Source organism: Tasmannia lanceolata, unplaced genomic scaffold, assembly GCF_043159265.1.
Source record: "Tasmannia lanceolata isolate RefF3 unplaced genomic scaffold, GAP_Taslan_0.1 ptg000003l, whole genome shotgun sequence".
NCBI lineage: Eukaryota > Viridiplantae > Streptophyta > Magnoliopsida > Canellales > Winteraceae > Tasmannia > Tasmannia lanceolata.
Window position 1 is genome coordinate 11,040,095 of NW_027518680.1, and position 19,833 is coordinate 11,059,927.

A 19,833-nucleotide genomic window follows, 5' to 3' on the forward strand; every position below is an offset into this window, starting at 1 on the left:
AGACCTTTGGCTCTGATACCATGTTAACTAACCAACTTCTCCAAAAGCTTAAGCTGTTGGAGAAAGGCGTTATTTATCTTTTATACTTTAACAGATGTAATATGTCAAGGTCTGACATCTGTGACAGGTCGTTAGAACAACCCATATATGATTGGGATCTGTCAGAGAATGAAATCAATGAAGAAAATATTCCCTCCATCTTCTCTTCTTTTCTCTTTTTCTTCTTCTCTCATCTTCAACCTCTCTCTCTTCTCTATCTGAACTTTGCAATTTTTCAAACGAAGGCTGTTCTAGGTCTTATCAGCTTTCGCTCCTCTGGAGAAAGTTTGAACACTTTTAAAATGTATCTATTAAAGTATAAAAGATAAATAACAACTTAAGCTTTTGGAGAAGTTGGTAAGTTAACATGGTATTAGAGCTAGGGCGTGGTAACCCCGGTTTGCCTCCGAGGGCGGGAATGTCCCTCGAGGAAGATCTAGGAAACCCCGGTATAGTTTTCTCGTGCTTCCCAAGTTGCCGCCATGTGGAGGGGTGGGATTGTCCACGTTGCTTCCGCGTGGAGGGGGAGATGGTTGGGGTTCCACGCAAAAGCAATAGTCCCACATCGGACATGTGAAATGGATGTGGACGGGTTATAAGGGAATGGGCATCCTCCCTCTAACAGCTAGCTTTTAGGGGTGAGTTCTACCCCGGTGAAATTCCCTACAAATGGTATCAAAGCCAAAGGTCTCGAGTTCAAACCTCCAGGATAGCAAAAATCCATAAACGATGGTCAGCCCAAAGTGGGACCACATGCCATGTGTTTGCCAAGTGGGCCACACGTGCAGAGGAGTGTTAAAGTATAAAAGATAAATAACGCCTTTCTCCAACAGCTTAAGCTTTTGGAGAAGTTGGTAAGTTAACAGTATCCAAGGTATATTTAGCAAAGCCAAAAGCATGACATATCTTCCAGACAATTCTCATAAATTATTTACCATGAAATATGTAATATAAATCCATCAATGCGACAGGAGATTAAACAATGGAAATATCATATTAAAAATCTAGAAGCACCTAGGAAATTTATTTCATATAACGAGATATATAATCTCTATGAGGGAAAAGCTCATCAAGAGCTGCATGCCAGTTGTCTAAAAAATAATAGAAGCCTTCAATCTGCTCCCATCTGCATATTTACTGATCACACAAGTCAAATAAAGCTGAAGGTGGAAAGAATCCATATATTCCCAATAAGATAAAGGAGTGAGTAAAAGTAACCATGCATTCACTTTATATCCAAACCTTGTTACGATTCAACATAACTGATTTATCCATCACTTTCATAGCATACAGTTCACCTGTAACTTTCAGTTCCACCAAATGAACACTGCATAATACAAGATAGTAATCTAATGAACACCAATCAGAGTACGAAACAACAAAATTCATAAGGGATTCATGCTAAGGAAAATTTATATATTTTATTGAATGAAAGTAAATTTCATTGAAAAAGAAAGCGACTGAGATGGTCATAGAAGACAAGCAACAACAGAAACAAGAAACACAGCAAACAAACAAAAATAGCCGCAGCCAAGTGCTCGAGGCAACAAGGAAAAATTCAAAGATCTTCAAGATGGCTCGATCCACCCCCTGAGGGCCAAGCGATCCGCCTCACTATTGGCCGATCTCGTGACATGCCAGAAACAAGCAAGAGATCCCTCTGGTCGGTCTTGGTTCTCCTTGATAAAGTTTACGAATCTCCAAGGAGAAGGACCCTGTCCCTCAGACCATCTTATAAAGTCAATGGAATCCCCTTCCACTATCAGCCTATCCAAGTTGACTTTCTCTGTGAGTCTAATACCTTGCAGAACAGCCCTTACCTCCATTTCATTGGAGTCTTTATTCCCGATCGAGCCAGAGAATGCCCACCTAGTGATGTCGTTCTCGTCCCTAAGAAGGCCCCTGATACCAGCTGGGCCAGGGTTCCCTAGGCTCAATCCGTCAGAGTTAAGTTTGACCTTGCCAGGATCTGGAGGCTGCCAGTAAGGAAAAGGCAACCCTCCCTCTCCTTTCTGGCACATATTTCTTTCCAGCGATGTCTAAGGTCCATGAAAGAGATGGACTTGAAGTATGGCAAGGCCTTCGCTTGTTAAAGTATAAAAGATAAATAACGCCTTTCTCCAACAGCTTAAGCTTTTGGAGAAGTTGGTTAGTTAACATGGTATCAGAGCCAAAGGTCTCGAGTTCAAACCTCCCGGATAGCAAAAAACAAAAATCCACATGCGATGGTCGGCCCAAAATGGGACCACATGTGCCACGTGTTTGCCAAGTGGGCCACACATGCGGGGGAGTGTTAAAGTATAAAAGATAAATAACGCCTTTCTCCAACAGCTTAAGCTTTTGGAGAAGTTGGTTAGTTAACATCGCCCCGTAGATGAAAAGCGCTATAATCTTTGAGAAAATCAAGGAAGGGCCTTTGGCAGAGTTTTTGAAGGTTCTAGCATTTCTCTCCTTGCACAGAACCCATAGTGTGGCCAACATCGTCAGTCTCCATAGGATTGTCCTTCTACTAGGACGAGGCAAGAAGAACCAGCTATCAAGAAGATCATAGAGATGAGAGGGAAACACCTACGCCATCTTCCTGCCCTAATTTGTAACTGTTGCCCTTGTGTGGACTGTGGAGTAGCTGGTGTGCTTCCCTAACTAGTGAATGTGCCTGACCTAATTGTGATTGTGCCTGACCTATCTGTGTGGATTGGGTTGTTGCGGTCCACATTCATGTAAACTGTTGTGCTCTCTCGTTGGCTGCAGAGCTACCTTCTGAACTGCTGTGGTTTCTTCGTGCTGGCTGTTGTACTTCTGTAAGGACTTGTGCCTTTGTATTAGGGTTGTAATGCCTTCATGTAGACTGTGCTACCTTCTTGAGGATCGTGTTGCTTCGCTGTCCTATTACTTCACAGATGGATTCAGTATTGGATAGCAACCTATCCCGACATTCAGCGGGCATATGTGGTTCTATTAGAGGATGTGGCCCACAATCTGGAGTGAGGCCGTGACAGTTGCGAAAGACATGCAGAATATCGTGCAGTGGCACATAATGTGTGTGAATGATGTGGCTGAAGACTCTTGAGGAAGATGGGTATTATGGTTGACAACCACATTGAAGTGGACTGCACTGTTCATGAAAAGGTCACTATAAAGTTAATATCTAATTTGTGATATGTCAGAAGAGCAGCTAGTGGGCATAATTACTAAGGAACTTGCTCATGGTCAGTTTAGTAGTAATTGTTCCAAGTTGGACATGGATGGTATCTATGCTCCAACTTGAGGAGACTGTTAAGCATGGTTTTAAATTTCGACCGAAAGATTTCGGATTTCGGATTTCGGTCAATCCCGAAACCGAAATCGGGGATACCCAAAATGTCCCGAAACGAAATTTCAAAATTTTCGTTTTTTCCAAAATTTAAGGAAATTCAACCAAAAATCTGGATTCTTTTAATTATTAATATTTTCCCAAAATTTCAACCGAAATTTGGTATGAAATAAAATATTTTTTTTAATGGTTTCATTGGATTTCGGCCGAAATTTCAGTTTCGGTGAGGACCGAAATGCATTCCGAAACCGAAATTCGAAACCATGGTGTTAAGCAATAAGCTTTGTTTAATTTTATTGTATTTTTAGTGAAATTCTTTCATTAAATACTTATTTTATTTACATTTGGATGAGACCTGTCATTGATGGCCTTAGTGGCAACAATTGTAATTAAGTTTTAAGTGATCTTTATATAAAGCATGGAGGTTGTTGGGTTGGATTTCAATATTCACAAAATCTTTATCCTGTCTATTCTTCTTCTCTTCTCCTTCTACTTTCCTCCCTTTCCTTTTTCTTCTGTAAGAATTGTATGTGGGTGGATTTTTAAGAACTTTCCATAGGTCTTTTATAGGTCCCTTTCTTCATATGATTGTGGAAGTCAACAAATATCAACCTATGATTTGATCAGTTTATATATACAATAAAACCTGGTCAATTTCAAGAGGGAATACATGACCTGCATCATTTCATTTTTATTTGCTATTAAATGGGTTATGTTGTTTTTAAAACCTTAAGACATGAAAAGGGAAAGGGGAAATCAGAAATTTCTACATACACATCCAATAAGAAATAATCTACACAAAACAAAATATTTAGATTTTTTTGCTTCTAGATATTATAAGGGCACCATAAAAAGAAGGCAAAAGATAAAAATAAAAGTAAATATGACAACAAACAACAAAAGAACATCCCAGTATAAGAAAATTTTCATAATTAGCTTCAGAGAGAAAAAACAAACAATATGGAATGCATGCTTCCTGTCCAAAAGAGTATGATGCATACAACCTTCTAGGAAGGTATGTTACAAGAATGAAAGAAAAATTCTAGCGACAAAAAATTACCAATACCTGCCAGTATCGCCAGAACCCAAAGGTCTTATGGGCTTGAAATGCTTTAAACCAATTTGTTCACCACTTTCAGTGATCTAAAAAGTCACAAAAGAGAAGAGTGATGTAATAGTAAAGCATACAAATGCACCATCACACAGATTTTTGAAATAAACAATGATGATTTTAGAAACATTAATAAACAAAATTTGAGATAGAACTTTGGGCTATATTCATGCAGAACCCATTAACTCCCAAGAAAGCTGCTCCTAGTGAATGAATAATATTGCACAATGTCAAGCGCATATGTCAATAACAGCTATAACAAGTACTTAATTCATATCACACAACAAAGGGCAAGAAGACAATTCATTCAACAGCCATTTTTTATTGATGGACCAAAATTCATTAATAAATTGCACAACTAAAATACAAGGTAGGGCCATCAGCAAAACAAAATCTTACAACATAATCATCATCTTACTCATTTACTGAAGTATTAAAAAGTCAATTACCTATCGATGTGAGAAGCTCCTAAAAATAAAGTTTTCAAGTGATGTCAGAGATCTCCAATATCAACAGAAAAAAAACATTTGAGAAACATCATATCAGAGATATTGCACTCACAAGGTGGAATTTGACAACTATCGCAAACAATAGTAATGGTTCATACTAAACTCAGGTAATTCTGTTCATTTTTGTTTCATAGAGATTATCTACCTAGGCCATTGATTCGAGAGCACATTGTCAGGGAGACATACACAAGATGCAAATATCTCTTGTGCTTACAAATTGTTCTAGAATAATTTCATGTTGCAACAAGGGAATATCATTCCACGAACTGAGTGATACTTTATAGGAATTTGACCACTCTGAACTCCTCTCGTTGTCTCATAAACAATTTGAAATCATTGGACAAGGGATGATACACATTCAGCTCTTCTCACACTCATCTTAAATCACCATAATACTCATTGAGACTTATGGCTAGTAAAGAGCTCCCTTCTCTTACTAACTCGTACTCCCGGATTCAGCATATTGGAGTGTCATCAGCTTCTAGTGATAATGTTGGTGATGGATCTACCCTGACGATTTCAGCAGGAAGAGGAGAAGGTGGTAGAGGTTGTGGTGGTACCTTTGGTAGAGATTGCGAAGGCAGCAATTCAAAAAAAAAAAGGGGGTGTAGAGACCATGGGGTCAGGAGGCGTGTTCATTCGGCTGTAATAACCATAATTTCGGTTAGTGTTGGGAGAATTTTGGCAAGCCCAAATGGGCCAATCGGATTTCTTATACTACAGAAGATGATGATATGCAACCAATTAGTTCTATAAAAAAAATCAGACATTATTCGAACAGTGATTTAGTCTCATTTCATGAGATGAGTATGAGGATATCATGAAGAGATCCAAGAGTCCACAAGTCATCCCTCTACATCAGCGGCTACTCTGGTCAACTCAGGTATTTCTGTTCATTTTTGTTTCATAGAGATTATCTACCTAGGCCATTTATTAGAGAGCCTCTAAACATTTCACAGATGATTTGTTTAGCTTGCCTCATTTGATAAGTTTGTGCTTTACTCATTTGTTACACTTGCTGATAGATCTTTATCTAACATGTCTGGTAGAGGTACTTGTACAGCAAGCAATTCTGTACTTCATGAGTAAACATATCGAAGTAGACTGTCATTTTATTCTAGAAAAAGGACTCAAGTAAACAAATGTCTACTCCATATTTGAAGTCCAAAGATCAGTTAGAAAACATCTTTTCCAAAGCACTTGGTTGTGATTATTTTTAAAGAATTTGTGGCAGGCAGCGCATGGGACCTATTCATGCTCCATCTTGAGAGGGAGCTTTGAAGTTTATGTTCTTTATTTTTGGCATAAGTGTTAACATAAGGGTAGATTAGTCATATGCATTTATTTTAGGATGGTACTATGTCATTTCTGAATTTTGATAATAAATACCAAAAGGAGAAAAATCATGAAGTTGGTATGCTCAGTCTTTTCAGAACTCATGAATTACCTCTCCCCTTCTCTTGTATTCGCTTCTCCTCTATTCTTCTTTTCTACCCTCCAATCTTCCTCTCTTCTTATTTTTGCAACAGGTAGAAAAGTTACAAAAATAAATCTAAAGGTACAGCCAGAGAGAGAGAAGCCAAGTGATCATAACTCATTCTAAAGACGAAAAGCTAGATCTATTCAAAGATGCCATGGGGAATCTAGGCCCTGTGTGTTCTGGAAAGGTTAACCCTGATGAGTCTGGTCAGGTTTTTTGCTGGCCAGGAGGCAACTACGCATGGAAAAGCAGAAGCTTTGAGGCATTCTTATACGGTCTGTCAACTTTCCCAATTGTGATACCTCACTGTCATCCAATAATATATAGACTTCAAACCTTCTTCAATATTTCAGGAAATATATTTGGTTCTGTGTCAGCCAATTAAAATGTTTGATACAGAAGCCAACTATATCGTTGTCAACTTATGAAATTTAAAATCAGGGTTAAGAATATCAATAGGGTCCATTCAAAAAAAAAAAAGCAGAGAGAATGCCAATATGGACATATTTTCCATAAAATGACACCCATTAACAGTCTTAGCTTAGCATAATTAAAAGAGACTTATCCTTCGAAACACGAAAAGACAAGTACTTGTTAATTGCATTGTCAAGGTATACAAATGCTATTAAAAATTGAATGTTGGCTCACAAAGGGAATACCTTTTGAATTGCTCCCCAAAATGAACTGTTCTTACTGTGGGGCCTTGGAAAGACAGGTTTCGAATGAACTGCCCATAAATCTTCTGGTCTCTATAAAAGATATAAAACAAAACTCACATAAGAAATATAAAAAAAATTACTGCAACACATGTGGATCTAGTAAATATGTAGAATTTATATTTATCAAAGAAGATTAAAAGTTAACAGTAGAAAGAATTAAATATGCAGTACAAGATTGATTTAATATCTCACAAGTCATCATATTCATGGAAAAGTGATCAAACTAAATATTCTTCTCTTTTCTATTGTTTTTTTTTTTACTTCTTTTAGACTGCAGAAAGTGACACCAGCTATGTGCATCACAACTGGCACACACCAACCACTGTTTTCATGTCAAGAGATGATTCCATAGCAGCTAAAAGACACTTCACAAAATTGGGATGCATCCCACATGTGTAGTTGACGTTGAATCAGTTTCATAGGCATTATGTCTCTTCGTTTTAGCGACAAATTCTAGGGGGCTTTGGGTAAATTACTTTGAAAAGGAAAACCATAACCAGCTTTCAAAATTAACGAGGTTTTTCTATCTCAAGAACAAGAAGCAACGTTTTGGGAAGAGGTACATTCGTCGACTACAGTGAGAATATGAAGGATTTTCTTTTATAAAGGCTTCGAGCGGCGTTTTCCAAAATTTGAATCACGAGTCCAGAGCGATCCAGTGAGAAGAGGAAGAAGAAGAAAAAGAAACGAGATGAGGAGGATGTCAACTGAGTTTCAGCCTTTCAGGTATATTTTTTTCACAAATTTACAGCAACAGTAGCATTTTTCATTTTGGAAAAACCAGCTTTATTCATACATCCTTTACGAAACCAGTTTGTCTTGCTTTTCGCATTATTTCCATTTTTTGTGTCGCTGTTTCGATCATTTCGGCAGACTCGAGCAATTTTTTTATGGAAATAATAACTAATGTAGTATTAAGCAACCACAACAATTCAATAACAATGTAGTATTAAAGATATCTATATTTAATTTATATGAAACAGCCACATTCCCCGGAAGGTAGGATAGTGTTCCCAACACGGAGAGAACGAACTCCTAAGATGGGTTGGAGCATTCTCCCTTCATGCTATATATTTTGGCTTGCTGGTCCGTGGTTCCAGAGTGAAGTCGCAAGTCGCAGCCCTAAGTGGCCGAATTCAGCATCTAAGGTTAATATCATTTTCATCGTACCATTGACAAAAGTTTGTTTCTGCAATCTTCATCATAATGGCAGACCAAATCACGAACAATTTGAACCCAAAAAAACAAATAGTAACAACAAGAGAATAATGAAGCTGATGAACAATGACTATGGCGTCAGCTATCTCTGCCCAAATACATCACAGTGCAAAGAGTGTACCTTACCAAGTTGGCATCAGGAAGTTCTCGAACAGCTTCGTCAACATTTTCTGCAGTAGCTTTAACCTGTAAAAAAGAAAATGTTGAAGTGATGCGCATAAAAAAAAGCAGCAAGTATCATTTGGTTTCAAAGTACAATCACAAGTCATAACTCTGACCAAATATGCAAATGAGCAAAAAAGAAAAATTCATCAGCTGCGCCTGCAACCGTGGATTTAAATTTCAGTTTCGGTCCCAATTTTGGCCTCGGCGAGGCCAAAACCGAAATTTCAGCCGAAATCCTGAAATCCAGTAAAACAAAAAAATATTAATTAATCATTTCAGAAATTTTGGTAAAAAAATTGAATTTCTGGAAATCCAAAATTTCGGATTTAGCAAAATTCGGTTTTGGTCCCGAGTCGAAATTTAAAACTATGGCTGCAAGGACTAGAGGTCAATTTCCCAGTCTCGCTCATGTCCTTACCAAAATGGGGGGGGGGGGTTGTTGAAGAATTGAATTCTAGATCTGATACTGCCCTTTCTGTTCTAGTCTATTTGGCTAACATTTCTGTTGATGTTATTCAACTGAGTTGGGATGTGTGTAATGCAGAGTGTTTTACAAGTACGATCAGCCAAACTTGGACGAGTTCTTGATTATTTTTGAGAGCTCGTCAATCACACCAAAATATTTAAAACCAGCAAAATGATTTATCTCATTAATATCCAAAGGAACATACCGATTGACATGTCATGGCAGAATTTTTCTTCAACGAATATGACCGATTGACATGTCATAGCTGAATTTTTCTTCAACTTAGTTATTTTCTCCATGCATGAGCAGCTGTTAAATATTTCCTACTGGAAGTTAATATTGGAAGGCTAGTAGTGGAATTTATGGCATAGTCCTTTGCAGAACCTTCTCTGCTAGAAAGAATCAAGGTTCCAAGTTATCTAACCATATATCACCTCCTGAGGTACATTCTGATCCAAGCTAGATTAGGAAAGGCCACAGACTACTTAATTTGCCTTTGCTAGGCCTGTTGTACGAAGAAAAAGTCTATTTTAAAATGTTTATAATGAAACTTAACAAAAGGGCGGCCCAATGCACGATGCTCCCGCCATTGCAGGGTCTGGGGAGGGCTAGATGTACGCAGCCTTACCCCTTGCTTTGCAAAGAGGCTGTTTCCGTGACTTGAACCCGTGACCACCAGGTCATAATGGAGCAACCTTACCGTTGCTCCACTGTGAAACTTAACAAAGATCCGTGTGGCTTACAATGAAACTTAACGAAGAGCTTTGTTTTTTAAACTCTGGCTTTTCTAGAAATACAACAAGAATAGGTCCAAGATCCATGTGGCTTACTATTAGATTCGATTTTGTTGGGTCAAGTTGGAGTCTTAAGCAAGGCACATGTGATGCAGCACCGTGAAGAGAAATTGTGGAAAGGGGAGAGAAATAGATGAAAAGGGATAGAATTAGAAGAATAGGGGAAGAAGATACGAAAATAACCTGAAGAAGAGACGAATTTAGGGAGAGAAAAGAAGAAATCTAAAGAGAGAAGACTATGGGAAGAGAAGTAGAAGAAGAGAGGGAAGAATAGAAATCTGGGGGAGAAGCTATCAATCAATTGTATTAATCATCAAAGTTCACAAAATAAACTGTAAAGAGGCCTATAAATAGGCAAACAGCAACCTAGGAAATAGTAACCTACTAAAGCATGAGCTCCTAAAGAAGCCTACTAAAATAAGAACTCTAAATAACCAAATGACTAAAATACCCCGAATAAAATGCTAATCGGCAAATATGCCTCTTATTTAGGCCTAATATTTGCATCAACGTGCCATTACAGTCAATTGACTTGGGCATACCAAAGCAAAGAAAAGGTACATCACTCAAACTTTGATCATGGACAAGAAAAGTGAAAAAAAGTCTCATTCACCCACAAAAATTCACGAAAAAGAATTGGTTGGGTATTCGGGACACCAAAATACTGATCTGATTTCATCCATTGGAATGAATTATTGTTTTCATTTTCATGTCCCAAGGGGTCACCATGAACATGTGGGAGTCATTCTATTTCCATCCACCAACTGACCAGCCATTTAGGCTCTCCAAAAATGTTGAAAATTCGTCCGAGAGTAGCCCCACCAACTAGAACAATTAGGGATCCCGTGTCAATCACTTTCATTCTTCTCATCAGACCATATGTAGCACTCATAGCTACAGCTCTATCTCGATTATTTCCTAATAATTGATGTATCTCACAACTACGATTAATTTTCTGATCAGCAGTATCCTGACCCTTAAATACCAAAGCGTTGAAAATATCAGGGGGAAAAACCAGGTTTTGATGATGCTCTGGCTAGAGAGGATGGGTGCCGGTGGTGCTTTGACAGGAGAGGATACTGGAGGCGAGCCAAAGGGCGCGGGAGCAGGTTGAACCCACATGCAGCAAGTGGACACAAGTGAAGGTACGTGGCGATAAGCTGAAGAAGAAGACGGCGCCTGACTCGTGAGCACCGGCTGTTCTGTAATACGGCGCTTGGAAGAGAGACTCAAATAATTCCACTTCCAGGGGGATAGCCTCAAGAAGAAGGGGGATAGCCTCAAGAAGAACAGAAGAATAGGGAAGAAGAGACTATTTTTCATTGATGTCCTCCATAGAAAGTTACAAAAGTTTTTTGTATTCTCCACAATCCCTCTGTAAGGTTACTTTCCTGAAAAAGAGTCCTACTAAAGCTAAATAAAGCAATAGCCAATAAGAATAAAATTTCTTACTAAATTTCTAAATAGAAGATAATAGCTAATAGATGCTATCTAATAATATCTAAGTAGAAGATAATAGCTAATTGATACTATTTAATAATAACTACTAATTATCTATTCTAATCGTATCATTTTGCCAATTTTCTTTCTTTTTTTCTTTCTGTTCCCGGTACTGACTACATATGAACCATACTGAACCACTGATTTGAGCAATATGCCCTTGAAAAAACCATCTCCAGTACCGAATTAATGATTTGAGAAATATGCCTAAAGTTTTTTTCAAGGGTGGAAAACCCAGAACCGTAAGTAGTAGGATTGATTCTTAGTGACAACAATGAGATATGTTGAGATTTTTTATAAAGATTACCATGTCAAAATAAATGTCAGAAAGCAAGTTGATTAGTTGCTTCAACAAGAAATAGAAATGGGTTGGCGCTCAATTTCGTTGGTACTATCCAAATGAATCCAAATCAATCGTTTAGGAACAAGGACACTTGGAGAACGCAGTACAATGGATAATTGTATGCTGCGTAGGGGAAGTATGAATCACTCTGAAAAATGTATTGATTCTCTTCCAATTAGTTGGTTTATCGGTGTGATGATATACTTCGTGAGTGAGGTCTTGCATTCAAGTCCAAAACGGCCCAGTTGCACCTGGGGAGAGAATCGAAGAAGAATCTGGCTGCTCTTATAAATGTGGGGTGGGGTGGGGGTTAGCTGAGTTGGCAGAGCTCCGCTCTTGCAATTGGGTCATGCCATTTTCAAATGTTGGTGCCTAATATATTTTAGCCAAGGTAAGGCAAAATGACACATGAAACAATGATGTACAATCATACCAACACTTGTGAAATGGATCTTTAAATTTAATGTTGTAATTTCTTCTTTCCATTTATATTTTATATTCTGTTAAATCCCCTAATCTTGTATCTTTTAAATTCCTCTTTATCCTTTTTTTATTTTCATCAAGTTATATATGTTCAGATCTACAAAGTTTAGTGTGACCTATTGTAGAACCCATGCTACGGTAAAAAAATTCCGAAGTTTCGAAGAAAAAAAACATGAAAATTTGTAGCTTTGACTTCCTATTTCATAATTCAAAAAAATGAATAATTAAAAAATATTTCTAAAAAACACAAAATTTTAAAAATAAACATGAATTTTTCATAAAATAGATCAGCTTGGAAAATGTTTTAACATTTTTTTCTTCTTCTTATTTTCTCATATCACATGTGTGTGTGCGCGCGCGCGCACGTGTGCTCCTTTTGATAGACTATTTCCAAGATGTTCCCAAATTTTTGAACATTTGCCTCATTGATTTATTCCCAAATCCAATCTTTGTAGCTTCACCCCCTTTCATTGGGGGATGCCCAAAACATATGTCCCTCTCTAAGTGAGGCTGTAATGGGCCATCAAGGCCTTAAAGAAAAGGTTATATGAGTAAACAATGTCAAAGAACATAATCGGTATGAGACATGGAACCATTGTAAGGTGGCAATTCTAGTCAGCTAAAGTAAAACATGGAAAGTCATAATAAGAACAGGAAGATATTTTAAGAAGTAACAATTAGTATATATGCATTAACATTATTTGTACTGCTTCTCGGTGGAAATCTCAAACACAACCACAACAATGAAACGAATGGACAAGCAAAGAAAGAAACAAAAATTAAAGTAGCTTACCAACTTAGCACCTTGGACTTCTGTATTCTCTGAAAGGCGGTTTCGAAGAGGTTCCACGTGATCACTTCCATCTAGTTGTACCCCAATGAAGTATTGAAGTTCACCCTAATGAAAATTTGGGTCAATCAAAAAAGTAGAAAGAAATGCTGAAATGTCAACAAAAAGAATGACAATTAAGGATGAGACAATAATTCAAAACAGAATTTCATGTTATACCTTTTGATCACGCATAGGTTGCAGGTGAAATAAATTCCAAAATTTCTTCCCTGCAGTTCCCAAATTTCATAAAGTCAAACACGGGGAAGCAATGAAGGTAAAAGCCTATATCTCCAAATTAATGGAGAAATTGAAATCTTAAATTCCTCTGCATCTAATAAACAACATAAGCACCAACTGGAAAAGGTCAAATAAATCCTATTCTGATGTTGAAGAAAAAGGGAAGGGCATAACGGCGCCATGAAAAAACATGGAAAGTACAGACTGTGGACTATAGCAGCATTAGCAACTTACCACTCTTCGTGTAGTTGATCAACTGAACAGTGATGTCCTTTTGTTCTATGATAGCATCTCTTATTTTTGAGACAGTTGATTGATCTGTATCAGGTCCTTGAAGAAACCTACAAAATTAAAAAATGAAGCTTACTTCTAGCTGTGTTTAAAAACACAGATGAGGCGCGGAACACGGCCGAAGAAAATCCTAGTCGACTCGGCACGACGCGGTCCAGTACTCGGCTGACACGGTCATAATTTGGGGGAGTCGAAGGAGTTTTTATTGACTCTGTAAGGCAAAACGCAAAACGCAGATGCAGCGCAACGCTAAACGCGGCCAAGGTAAAAGTGAGTCGCCTCGGGGGATTCGACGCGGTCACGGGGGAGTTTTAAAACTACGGAAAATCCTAATTGACTTGGCATGACGCGGTCAAAAACTTGGTTGACGCGGCTGAGTACTCGGTTGACGCGGTCATAATTCGGGACAGTCAAAGGAGTTTTTATTAACTTTGTAGATCAAAATGTGGAACGCAGAGGAAAAACGCGGAACACGACCAAGGTAAAAGGGAGTTGACTCGGGGGAGTCCAACATGACGCGGAGAGTTTTAAAACTATGACTTCTAGAGTGCTGTATGATAAGATAAATCTCGCAGGTACAAAACAGCATGTGACAGAGTGAAAAGATACTTAGATAATCCAATCATGGGAATCTCACCGTAAAATCCCTACAGATATATCTCGGACGGAGCCTTTGGTTGTCATGTCTATTTTACAAGAATATCAATGTTCAAATTCAAACCATGGTTTTAAATTTTGGACTGAAATTTGGCAAAATCCGGAATTTCAGACTTTACCAAATTTCGGTCCGAAATTTGGAGAAAATATAATTTTTTTTAAAAAAAGAAAAAGAAATGTTACGAAATTTCAGAATTTCTTTCAGTCCGAAATTTTGAAATAAATTAAATAATCTTTTTTATTTTTTACCAAATTTCGGCCTGAAATTTCGGATTTCGGTGGGGTCCGAAATCGGTACCGAAACGGAAATTTAAAACCTTGATTCAAACCAAGGGATATATTCTTGTACTCAGTTATATGTACATTCAACAGAAACTTCAAAACCAAAAGAATGCATTGAGATAGAAGATTCCCTAATTAAAAAAACAGCAAACTCGAATGAGCATGCTTGCAATAATAAATGTAATAATGTCTCATGCCTACAGAGAGGTAAATCAAGTTGCCGGTTCATCATTTCAAAAAAAATAAAATCAAGTTGCTGATTCTTTAGCCAATCATGCTGGTGATAATAAATGTAATAATGTCTTCAGATTTTGGAAAGATATTCCTGATAGAGCAAGAGCCGCAACTAAATGTGATGCTTTGAGTATACCAAGTATTCGATGTAAGGTAGTTGAGAGATTTTTTTAATTCAGTGGTAAGGTGGTATGTCCCCCTCTTGTAGATTTTTCTTATATCAACAAAATTTAAGGTGCCGGACCAAGTTTCTAGATCATGGCGATGCCACTGTTAAGGCCAGTATCGGCCAGCTTTTTTTACCTTTCTATGCTGCAAACATGTTGCGGGGCTGGTTCTGGAGCTTGTAGGGCCTATAGGCCCATTGAATGTGCTTCTACCAATAAGCTTGGCAACACACATAGATAGACTTTTCCAATTTTATATGTTGTAACAAATTATGTATTAGTTAGACCTCAAGAACCACAATAAAGAACTTCATGATAATCCACACCGATCAAGAACACTTTTATAAGTATGAGATATTACTAACCACCAAAATAACCAAGACACATAATCAAGGAATTACATCCATACCGGCAGTTTCTTCCAAGAATTTCTTCCCGAGTGTACTCCGTCAGTTCAAGAAAACTATCAGATGCAAATATCTATGAAAAAAACCATAGTCAATAAGTTTTCTAGGTATATTCTGCAAAAGAAGGGACAAATTTGCAACAAGTATAAAAGATGATGCTCTAGGATTAGAAGTGATAATGCCAGGAACTTCAAAGTTAAGAGCTAAAATATGTCGAGCAATGAAAGTAGTTCAAAAGAAGGAAATTTTAGTTTTCCAATGATGTATCAACGAAGACATGATAGAAAATAAGCAATGCTCCATGCTCTGAAGAATAATCCAAATAATCATGGAGATTACTTTTAGTTTTCCAATAATGTATCAGTGAAGACATGATAGAAATTATCAATGCTCCATGCTCTGAAAAATAATCCTAATCACGGAGATTAGTGGTTTAAAAATGGAATTGGTAGAGATAAAGAATTGGCAATTTTTCCATGCTTAAAAACAACTTGGATAATCATATCTCCTCATAAGACTATGAAGTAGCATGTTAAGAATTCCGATCAATATACCATTCAAAAAAGAAAAAAAAGGAATTCCGATCAATGTATATTGACTTGGTTAGTGTAACTCCCCTAAATGGAGTCAATTAGAATATCGTGCAGCTAAAGTAACAATATCCAAATTTTGCTTAGTGAAACTCGATCTCACTATTGGGTTATCAGGAAGTCTAGGATCTGTTATCACAAAATTCTTTTCAATGCGCTCCAATGTTGTAGCTAAATCAATTCCTTGCCGTATATCCTGTTTTCTTTCCAAACGTTCCCAGCTGTCAGAGCGTTGAATATCTTTGGTCATTAAAATCTCCGGTTCAATAGTGTACTTAGTGGCATTCGTCTCTGCTGAACTTAAGCTCCTCGCTCTAAACCTACAGCCATGGAGTCACATTTCTGTGTCAGAACATCTGATCGTGGAGGTTATCCATAAATTACCGATATAGATTGTTACAAACAAACAACGCTGTGAAACACATTGACATTACTGCAAAATAATATGTAACAAGGCCTTTCACTAAACGAAAATCAGAAAAATACCCATATAAAACCTGGCTAAAAAATTAATCAGGTTTAGGGTTGATAGAGGCTTTCAATCAGTAAGCAGTATTTTGAACATCAAACATACAATAGATCTTCCAAGAATCAATCCACATGCACCTTTTTTAAGGAAAAATAGAAATATAAAGTTCATCAAAGACTTCATAAGATGGAAACAACGAGGTGATCTTTAATTTTACTTAATTAGAAAAAGGCAAATGAATTTTGAAATTTGTAGAAAAATGAAGCTACAAATTTCGAACAAAAATGATGCAACATCTGACAGAATCTACAAAATGCCTCTTTATCTCCGATCCCAACTAAGTTCTAGTTGTTCTACCATGGTTCCTAAATGATAGAAGTACTTTTACATCCCATTGAAAGTGATTGTCATTTTGAAAGTTCGATTTTGATTCTTGACTTTACTTATTATCATAAAAACGAGTCACTATAAAATGAAAGACGATAAATTATCTATCCAAGAAGATAGGGGCTTCTGCTACTCTTCAGAACTTCGTGGTATTAAAATTTAGTGGCAGGTCAAATCTTAGAAATTAGGATAATTTCAATCATTTCCTAGAATGTCCTTATAACTTCTAGAATAATTGATCATTGGATAGTTCTTTCCATCATAGGCATCTGAATACTTTTCCCAATATAAGTCTGGATGGAAGCACGTATTTTGTGGGTGGAGAAAAAAGGAAACTTGAAACTTAACTAAAAAGCTTCAAGGACTTCAACTTGAAATGAGAAAGAGAAATGGTCGCCAAGTGAACTAGTGGCATTATAACGGGTCAGAGTAACTAAGTCAAGAAACTGTTCCTTGGCAGTTTTGCAAGGTCTCCACAGAGGTTTTAAATTTCCGTTTCGGACATAGCTGAAACCGAAATTCGGTAAAGAAAAAAAAACAAATTTCAAACCTGTGCCGTAATTTCGGCCGAAATTTTGGAAAAAAATAAATCTCAGCCGAAATTTCGGTTTCAGGTAATTTCGGTTTCTGGCTCGACCGAAATCCAAAATTTCTTCGAATTTCGGTCGAAATTTAAAACCATGGTCTCCACTCATGTCCATACGTAGGCAATGGCAAGCCCCCAACTTTGCAGTATATCCCTAGACCACGGCAGCTTTTCAAATTTCAAATCAATATAGCAAAATAAACTAAAAGAAAAAAGGACAGACGCAAGTAGCCAACATCTAGCAGAAACAAAGAAATAAATTCCCTTTTATTGGCCAGATTAATCCATGGAAATGTGATTAGGGACCTCACCCCATTAAGCGTCCTGATTTACCAGCTTTCTTGCTAGGATCATAACTGTAACTCATTCTGGATGTCTCATTTTTGGTATCCCTTCGAGGAGTTTGTCTACTAGGTGTTTTTAGGATTTCAATTGATGCAGATTTTGGCAGAGGCGAATCGAGGAGAAATTTATCATGCTCCATGATCTCATCAGGGACCTCATCTGTGGCTTCGACATGAGCACGTGGATGCTTCACAGTCTGTACAACCTCAGTAATGGAACACATAGCTATCTCCTTCTGACGGGCTGACACACAGTAGGCATCAACAAGTAAACTACATTAGCAAACGATAAGTGATGACTGTTACTTTTCCATATTCTGAACCATGGATTTAAATTTCGGTTTCGCTCCCTACTGAAACCGAATTTTTTTTTCAAATTTCAGTCATTTAGGCGGAAATTTTTACAATTTCGGTCAAGATGACCAAATTTCGGCCAAAATCCGAAATTTTCTGATTTCGGTCCCAACCGAAATCCGAAATTTCAGTCCTTAAAACCATGTTCTGAACTACATTAGACAGATCAGCGTACCATCATAGCGGATTAGGGACTTTGGCAAGCCATTTGGCCGCAGTGCCTTCTCATTCAAGCCTTCTGTATATTTGCTGACCTCAACCTGCATTCTGCAAACAACAGAAAAGGGTTTAACCTTTGGACAAGCAAGGTAAAAATAACAATTTAGTGTGTCTCATACACGAACAACATCTAAATACCATGCTAAAACAACAGAATATAGGTTGCAGCTTACATAATAGTAAAATACATTTAAAAATATAACACCAAAATTCAACATTAATAAGTAACTTAGGGGCCGCCAGATTCTTAAGAGATTTTTGTTTCCCCCTAGTTCATCTACCAACCTAAAGAAAAAAGAACGAACAGAAAAAGATCCAACCATGTTAGGGGTCCACACTTGATAGTCATAGGAAAAAAAGGGAACAATAATGGGATCCTAGGAGACTTAGGAGCTGGGACAACCTGATAATTTCACTATCTTTAAGGTTTCTCCCAACTTTTATAGACCAAAATACCCTCCCCTCCTCATCATTCTCCATGTAATCACATATGCATACCCCACTATTGGGCGCTAGACAGAATAGGTCCGGGTATGCATGGACCATGGCTACATCACTGTCCGTTTGCTTTCAGAGTATGGAGGGCGATCATCAAAAGTTTTATTACGTAATGGGTATTCCATAAGCAGTAACTTGACATATTTGGAGAGAGAGGAACATGAGCATTTTTTAAGAAAAATAAAAGAGAACAGGTAGGATAACATTGGAGATCAAAATTGATCTCATATTATGGACTGGGGATAACTCCACACTATCCACATACTCCATGGGGGACATATTGAGAAATTGGAAGACGGTGATATGGGAAAGAGAGGCAAAGCTGAAAATAACACCAAAATGGCACCCGCCTCCACTTGGATGGATAAAGTTCAATTTAGATGGAAGTTCTAAAGGTAAACCTGAAAAGGCCGGAATTGGAGGAGTATTTAGGGACAATAATGGTCATACAATCTTTTCTTTTTGGGAACCGGCTGGAATTTGTGACGCTAACAAGGCATAGGCGAGATCCCTCCTTCGGGGTTTACAATGATTTGTGAAAGAGGATCCAAGATCGTTGGTCATCAAAGGGGATTCCGCAAATGTGTTGGCTTGGGCAAGCAACGAAGCGCCTGGTACGTGGACTTTGGCCAACATTATTTTAGAAATATGAGATCTATGCCGGTTACTAAAACCAAATTTTTCTCATATGAAAAGATCGGCGTATGAAATTGCAGATCAGCTTGATAAAAAAGGAGTGGAAAAAATACAGGAATGGTACAGCACAGGAATGTAAGCTAATAGGCGATTCATTGTTCGGGCTGGAGTCATGGACAATCGGATGGGATGTTGTTGACGTAATTGCAATTCAACAACACTTGTAGATGGAGGATCAGTCGAATCACAGGAGAGGACTGGACAGTGCAACTGGAAGTCTGTTATAGACACTGATTGTTCCGTTAAGGAAAGATTGTAGCCTGGAATTAAATGAGCGGAGACACCTTGTCCCTTGTTTACTTGATGTATTGTCGTTACAGAATTCAATAAAGTGACTCGTTACCTTTTCAAAAAAACATTAATAAGTAACTAATGTATTCGAAAGCACCTGAGAATGATGAGAAAGGCTCTACTCGGTAAGTGGGTCTAGAGATTTGGAGAAG

General features: G+C 37.7%; 1 protein-coding gene across 9 annotated transcripts in view; it reads right to left on the bottom strand.

The window, feature by feature from the left end:
* PHOT2 (phototropin 2) overlaps positions 1–19,833 on the bottom strand; it is a 55,095-nt gene that overhangs the window by 20,225 nt on the left and 15,037 nt on the right. For 7 of the 9 annotated variants that reach the window (XM_077360229.1, XM_077360222.1, XM_077360216.1 and 4 more), the window contains 11 exons: positions 18,153–18,244; positions 17,591–17,867; positions 15,941–16,157; positions 15,250–15,320; positions 13,444–13,550; positions 13,150–13,199; positions 12,934–13,038; positions 8,516–8,575; positions 7,112–7,201; positions 4,419–4,495; positions 1,282–1,366 (listed from right to left, as the gene is read on the bottom strand). In XM_077360229.1, the coding sequence (XP_077216344.1) occupies positions 1,282–1,366; positions 4,419–4,495; positions 7,112–7,201; positions 8,516–8,575; positions 12,934–13,038; positions 13,150–13,199; positions 13,444–13,550; positions 15,250–15,320; positions 15,941–16,157; positions 17,591–17,867; positions 18,153–18,244 (1,231 nt within the window). The remainder of the gene's footprint in view (positions 1–1,281; positions 1,367–4,418; positions 4,496–7,111; positions 7,202–8,515; positions 8,576–12,933; positions 13,039–13,149; positions 13,200–13,443; positions 13,551–15,249; positions 15,321–15,940; positions 16,158–17,590; positions 17,868–18,152; positions 18,245–19,833) is intronic. The other 2 variants (XM_077360244.1, XM_077360253.1) reach the window with 1 other exon arrangement.